At 51.9% G+C, this 6429-nt stretch overlaps 1 protein-coding gene across 1 annotated transcript; it reads left to right on the top strand.

Moving 5' to 3' along the window:
- The first annotated feature begins 307 nt into the window (after nucleotides 1-307).
- LOC308392356 (BTB/POZ domain-containing protein kctd15-like) lies at nucleotides 308-6409 on the top strand. The gene is made up of 5 exons (XM_080875336.1): nucleotides 308-607; nucleotides 2630-2805; nucleotides 4427-4571; nucleotides 5687-5989; nucleotides 6078-6409. Exons 1-5 carry the CDS (start codon nucleotides 365-367, stop codon nucleotides 6237-6239), a joined length of 1029 nt encoding a protein of 342 aa, XP_080731462.1. The 5' UTR covers nucleotides 308-364; the 3' UTR covers nucleotides 6240-6409.
- Nucleotides 6410-6429: the final 20 nt, after the last annotated feature.

Genomic DNA, 6429 nt, shown 5'->3' with positions numbered 1-6429 from the left:
CTCACAGATCCACAAACGTGAGCTGCGCTCAGGTCACGCTCTGTGTGGATCAGATCTGAAGGAGGAGGGCGGAGCGTCGTCCTCGGGGAACATTCTGGTTTCAGGTCTGTGTCATTCCTTCGTGCCGATCCAGTTTGTACCACAAGGTGGCGTCAGTGTTAGTGGGTCATCTTGTATTTACAGGACATTGTGGGAATATGTAAAAGAAATCAAAATAAACCGCGGGTGGGGGTTGCGCGCGCTCTGCAGCTGAAAATGCTTTCGGGTGCGCGCGCTCTCCTCTTCGCATGCGCAGGCTGGCGGCGCACGTCTCCATCCAGCAGTGCGCAGTAATTGAAATGGCGCATTTGGCCGCGGGCGGGTAATGCGTGATGGGACGCGTCATTCGGGAGGGGGCGGGACCTGCGGGATCTCACCTTCGTGCGCGCGCTGCCTCGGTGGGGTCGGGACTGTGACCTGGCCCCGGGGGTTCTGCGGGGCCCCGGGTGCTCTTCTGTCGGCCCTCCTCTCTGCTCCTCCTCAGTCTCTCCGGGACCGCAGCCCTGCCGCCGGGACGGAGCTCTCTCTCACGCCGCCCTCCATGTCCTCCGTGTCGGTCTCCTCTCAGGTGAGTGAGCGGGACGGGAGGGGGGCACAGGTGCTGCTGTGAGGCTCATTTATAAAGTTTTCGAGTTTATGACGTAAAACTAGAAATTCAGACGCGTTTCGGGGGAAGACACGCCGAGCTGCTCCGTTCTCGCCGCCAGACTCCATTAAAAAAACGTCCGATTTAAGTGTTCCGGGGTCCCGGTGACAAACAGCCACCACACCACACACCGTCGTGTTTTCCGTTGATTTCGTAGCACATTCTTCACGTCGGCACAAACAAATATTCTGACATTACAGAATGTTTCAGCGCAGTCGGAACCTTTGCCGGTAGCGCGTCTGCTTTCTGGCCATCCTTTAACGGCTGCTCCGCCGCTGTGGACGGACGTTATCTCCGTTATTTGTGGTTAAAGATAAGGTTCTCCAGAATTAACAGAGGGGTCGGTGAGGGTTCGTATCCAGATTTCACCAGAAGCCCGCACAGTGTGGAGAGGAGACCTTCACACAGGTCAGGAGACACCTGGCTTCGTTGGATTTGCGAGGATACGTTAAATGTTGGGTTTTTCTAAAGGAGCCTGGCGTATGTTGGTTTAAGTGCGAAAGTGGAAGGGCTTGATGTTCCGAACCCTAAAGTTCAAACACGTGGCCTCACGTGCAGGTCAATTCTTTATTTCAGGGTTTGATGAAAACCACGGACTGATCTCACGTCTGTTATTTCCCGATATTTGAACGCACCACTGCAGACAGGCAGGTGGGGGCGGGGCCCTACGCTGGTGTGACCCGAGGCAATGTTCACCTTTCATGCTCCATAGCCCAGGGGGCGGAAGATAAGGTTCTTCAGCGGCAGCAGCCACCCCCCAGGACACCTCCCACCCCGGCTCGTTATAAATTTATCTGAACCAGAATAAAAATAATTGTAACAAAACTTATGCTTTGAGGGGGGAGGAGCCCCTGCCCCTTCATCAGCCGAGGTCAGAGGTCAGATTATAGATGCCGTTATTCTGAGAGCGCTCCATCGTCCTTGTCTTCCTCCTCCATCAGTTTGACTCTGCCTAGGTCAGAGAAACACTAGTTGGCGCTGTTCGTCTTCCAGCTGGCTCAGTAAACAGCAGCAGCAGAAGAAAACTAGGCATAGGTTTAACACGCAGCGAATCCCCTGCTGGTCGTGTAGGGCAGTGTTTCCCAACCTTTTGGAGCCACGGCACACCCCCAAACAAAAATGTCACAAAAAGCACATTGATCATTTCCCCCGCACTCCAGGCGGCGCAGAATTGACTTGGTTTGTCCCCAGTTTACCTTTTTTGCTTCCTTCTGACCACTGCTCATGCTGGGGCTTCACCTGGGTCGGAGTTTCCTCCAGGACCAGGTCACACTGACTACTTTTCCTTTGCAATTACTTATCTATTGCTGTTACGCGCTGTGTCATCTCACAGCATGACTATTATGTCATTTCTTTGTCTTCTTCTTTTTTACTGGCAGTTGGCGACCCATTGAATTAGAGCAGGTAGTTGTACTGCCCTCTAGTGGAAGAGAATGCCATTGTTCTGCCCGTTACTCACGCTGGTTGCTTAGAGTACTAATCAGGTGGAACCAGATAATCTTCCACGGCTCACCTGATCATTTCTCACGGCACACCTATGTCCCGCACCCCAGTGATTGGGAAACACTGGTGTAGGGGTACTGCCCATAGGCTGTACATAAAAGATGGAAGCTGCCACCTTACTTCACCTCTTGGTTCGTCGCTCTATGCAGTTCGAGCTGAGCGTTTTTGGCCTCGCCAGCTTGGAGTAGGGTTTTAACTTGACCCACAGGTCAGGATTTGAAGGGGCGGAGCCAGGGTTTAAAGGAGGTGGAGCTATAACAACTAATTCCCGACTGTATCAGATAAAGAAGGATTATTTTGAGCTGTGAATTATGCAAAGCTGCTGAAACAATCACTTAAGCGTTTTAAACTCAGCAGGACACACCTGGGTAAATCCAGGTGAAGCCTCTTCAAAATAAAACCGGTGTGTTCTGAATTTTGACCTGCTGTTATTTGTGATAGGAGGGACGGAGCTTGTCCAGGATGTCTCTGAGCCACTCACCTGTGTCGCCCATGACGACCCAAGGTATCCCGTCGCCCGCCCAGCTCACCAAGGCCAACGCCCCTGTCCACATCGACGTGGGCGGGCACATGTACACCAGCAGCCTGGCGACGCTCACCAAGTTCCCGGAGTCCAGGTGAGAGACATGAGCCTGGGGGAATACCTGGGCATGCAAGTATGTTTACTGAAGTGAGGTGAGGTTTCCAGGTCAGTAAACACAACCAGAGTTCATACATAAGGCGCACGGGATTATAAGGGGCTCTGTCGACTTTCAGAAAAATCAAAGGGTTGATTTTAAGTGCGCCGTATTTTCCAAACAACTCGGTAATAACGACGGCCCGCTAGCATGCGCTACCAAAAATAGTGCTTTGTTGTGTATCTGACGGACGAAAGCTAAACCAGTTCCACACCAGTGAAGCTGCAGCATTTTTACAAACCAGTTCAGGTTCATCGTTTCATTCAACGATCCGCTTTCACTCTCCTCATTCTCCATCGCCACCATGTGCGTATGAAAACAAAGGCACTGCACATGCACGTTTTACCCATATTCTATCGCCATGTTTCATTTTCTTATTGTTGCCCAACGTTATACCAGTAGTACCGTGAGCGGTATGATATGGCCCAGCCCTAACACCCACACAAGTGTGTCTGAGTCAGGCCAGTACCAGCAGGTATCTACAGCCAATCAGGCTCTGATGTGGAGTCTTTCTCCATTACCTGTATCCACCCACAGCGCAACCATCAAAAACACAATGGTTTCACTTCCTGCTTTAAAAAAATAATCATGGCCTGAAACAAAAACAGCCATAATAACGTGATTAATGCTAATGTGTGTGTGCTGTATGCTAATATTACTCTGTGGTATAAAATATTAACATTAGAATGAGAAACAGACCCATGGCGGGGCCTTCCCCTAATTATTAAGTTAAAGATGAAAAGGAGCATTTAATGGTGATGCGATGAATACAAACACCTGCAGCTGTTTAATGGCGGGAACAGGGAGTTTAATGATGGCGTGTTTGATCGCTCTTTGCTGTACCCGACCAAAGAGAGCGAGAGAAGGACAGAGGAGCTCTAATTTACTTTTGAAGGCCAGAGGAGGCGACGAGGAGGCGAAGCTGATAAGAGGAGGAGGAGAAGAGATTCAGCCTGCAGAGACTCCACAAGAGCCTGACCACGGCTCAGAAATCCTCCAGCACACGTTACATGATCCTCCTCACTGAGCATGCTCAGACTGGGCTGGCTGTAGTGGATGGTAGAGCAGATCAGCTACTGACTGGAAGGTCGGTGGTTCGATCCTTGGCTTCCCCCAGTCTGCATGCCAAATATCCTCGGGCAAGCTACTGACCCCAAGCTGCGTCCATTGGAGTGTGAACGTTGGTTAGATTGGGTGCATGTGGCGTGTTGTATAGAGCGCTTTGAGGACTCTGGCAGAGAGCGCTCTATAAGAATCAGTCCATTTACCATTACTCCTCCTCCTCACCCAGCACGCGCGGACTCCTCCTCATCCCCATCATCATCATCCTCCTCATCCTCCTCACCCAGCACGCGCGGACTCCTCCTCCTCCTCCTCATCCCCATCATCATCATCCTCCTCATCCTCCTCACCCAGCACGCGCGGACTCCTCCTCCTCCTCATCCCCATCATCATCATCCTCCTCATCCTCCTCACCCAGCACGCGCATGGCTGCATGTTGTTGACCTTTGACCTCGGGCAGTCTGACATCAGACCGTGACCCCGGCTCGTGTCTCTGCAGGATCAGCCGGCTGTTCAGCGGTGCAGAGCCCATCGTGTTGGACAGTCTGAAGCAGCACTACTTCATCGACCGGGACGGCGACATCTTCCGCTACATCCTTAGTTTCCTGCGCACCTGCAAGCTGCTGCTTCCTGAAGACTTCCAGGTGAGCCCCTGCAGCAGCCGGCACAGGTGAACGCCTGTTCACGGTTCAGACCAGTTGCATTACTGATGATCTTTATATGGCTGCCCATCCGTGAGCCTGGGTCTTCCTGTTAAAAGGGAATTTTTCCACAGGCAGCGGTCCGCTTGTTGATTTCCTGTTATTGTGCGACCCTCAGCCTGAAGTATGAAGCTCGCTGAGGCACACGTGTGATTTGGTGCTACATTAACAAACCTGTAGCTGTATAACCCGTGAGCTTGGGCCAATCAGTGACCAGCAGAGCGTGAGAGGATCACATGCTGAGCAGAATCTAAATAAACTAAACCGAGACAACCGGCACGCGGTTTAGTTTATTTAGATTTCAGTTTCCATGGAAACAGCTAATGTTTATTTTACTTTCATGGTCAAATTTCACAAATGGGTAAAACAAACTCTGAGGAGACGTGAAGAGTTTGACTCAGAGATGATTGGTTCATACTGAGACTCGTTTTAGCTCGGACTCTGTAACACGCCGATGCGGCGGCGCAGACGAGTGTCTTTTACTAAATGAAAGCAGGAGGTGTGTGTTAGCAGCATACTGTTTCCTCTGATCTGTGTGTGTTGTTACTGAGACACCCGGCTCACAGTGAGTCAGACGGCCCGCGGACACACCGCCGCTTTACATAAACACACCCACCCCCACTTCCACCGGGGGGGGGCTTCGATGCAGCAGGACGCCTGAGGCAGTGAGGGGAAAAACCACAAACCTCCATCTGAGTGTCAGACAGAGAAAATCAGAGGCAAGAGAATTAAGTGTGCTCGGGTTTTCAGAATAAAAGCACCAGTACAGCAGGAAGTGAAGGTCAGGAGAGTTGTCTTTTTTAAAGGGAAATAGGAAGGAAAGAATTAAAGGAAAGAAGAATTGGAGAGAGGATGTGATGTGGAGCTCCTCGTGCTGCTGGGATTCTTCTCTGTGATTGGTAGATTGATCCTACATGCTCCAGCTGTTGATCTGACAGTTTTCAAATACCACGCAGGAAACAGGTCGTCCATCATGAGGTCATGTAATCAGGCTGATCTGTAATTAGCTTATTATTTATATTGATCAGCTGATCGTTGTCATGTGACTCTGTCCTCAGGACTTGCCCCAGCTGTACGAGGAGGCTCGGTACTACCAGCTGACTCCGATGGTGCGCGAGCTGGAGCGCTGGCAGGCGGAGCGCGAGGCCCAGCGGACGGCGCCCTGCGAGTGTCTGGTGGTCCGCGTCACACCTGACCTGGGCGAGAGGATCGCGCTGAGCGGCGAGAAGGTCCTCATCGAGGAAATCTTCCCCGAGACCGGAGACGTGATGTGCAACTCTGTGAACGCCGGCTGGAACCAGGACCCAACCCATGTCATCCGTTTCCCTCTGAACGGGTACCTGAGGCTCAACTCTGTGCAGGTGAGTCCGCTCGCATCGCCAAACGTTCTCCACACGCCAGGAGCCGAGGAGAGGCGGGTCTCATCTGTGCCTCCGTGTCTCCATGCAGGTCCTCGAGCGCCTCTTCCTGAAGGGCTTCGAAATCAAGGCGTCCTGCGGCGGCGGCGTCGACTCGTCCCAGTTCAGCGAGTACGTGCTGTGTCGCGACCTGCAGCACAGCCAGTCCGTCATCAGCACGCCAATCCGGATTAAGCAAGAGCCTCTGGACTAAAGAGCAGCGGTGACCGTGTCACCTGAGCACGCCGAGCACACCTGGAGCGGAGGCCTCAGGAGGCGGAGCTTGGCTGCCGTGTACATAATGGTTTTTCTAAGTGTCATTACATTTTTATAAAGTGCTGTTTGTATATTTAATGTGTTTGTAGCTCAGCTGTTGTTCTCATAAAAAGAAACCACACAAAGCT

The sequence above is a fragment of the Rhamphochromis sp. 'chilingali' genome, assembly GCF_963969265.1.
Source record: "Rhamphochromis sp. 'chilingali' genome assembly, chromosome: 2".
Classification (NCBI taxonomy): Eukaryota; Metazoa; Chordata; class Actinopteri; order Cichliformes; family Cichlidae; genus Rhamphochromis; species Rhamphochromis sp. 'chilingali'.
Note: the sequence above shows the minus strand (reverse complement) of the source record. Positions and strands in the feature narration are given on the sequence as shown.

Bases quoted from the DNA above. Each gene is read 5' to 3' on its own strand.
- LOC308392356 (XM_080875336.1), top strand. From the start codon at position 365: ATGCGTGATGGGACGCGTCATTCGGGAGGGGGCGGGACCTGCGGGATC. The intron at 608-2,629 runs GTGAGTGAGCGG...TATTTGTGATAG, and splicing joins CCGTGTCGGTCTCCTCTCAG to GAGGGACGGAGCTTGTCCAG. The intron at 2,806-4,426 runs GTGAGAGACATG...GTGTCTCTGCAG, and splicing joins ACCAAGTTCCCGGAGTCCAG to GATCAGCCGGCTGTTCAGCG.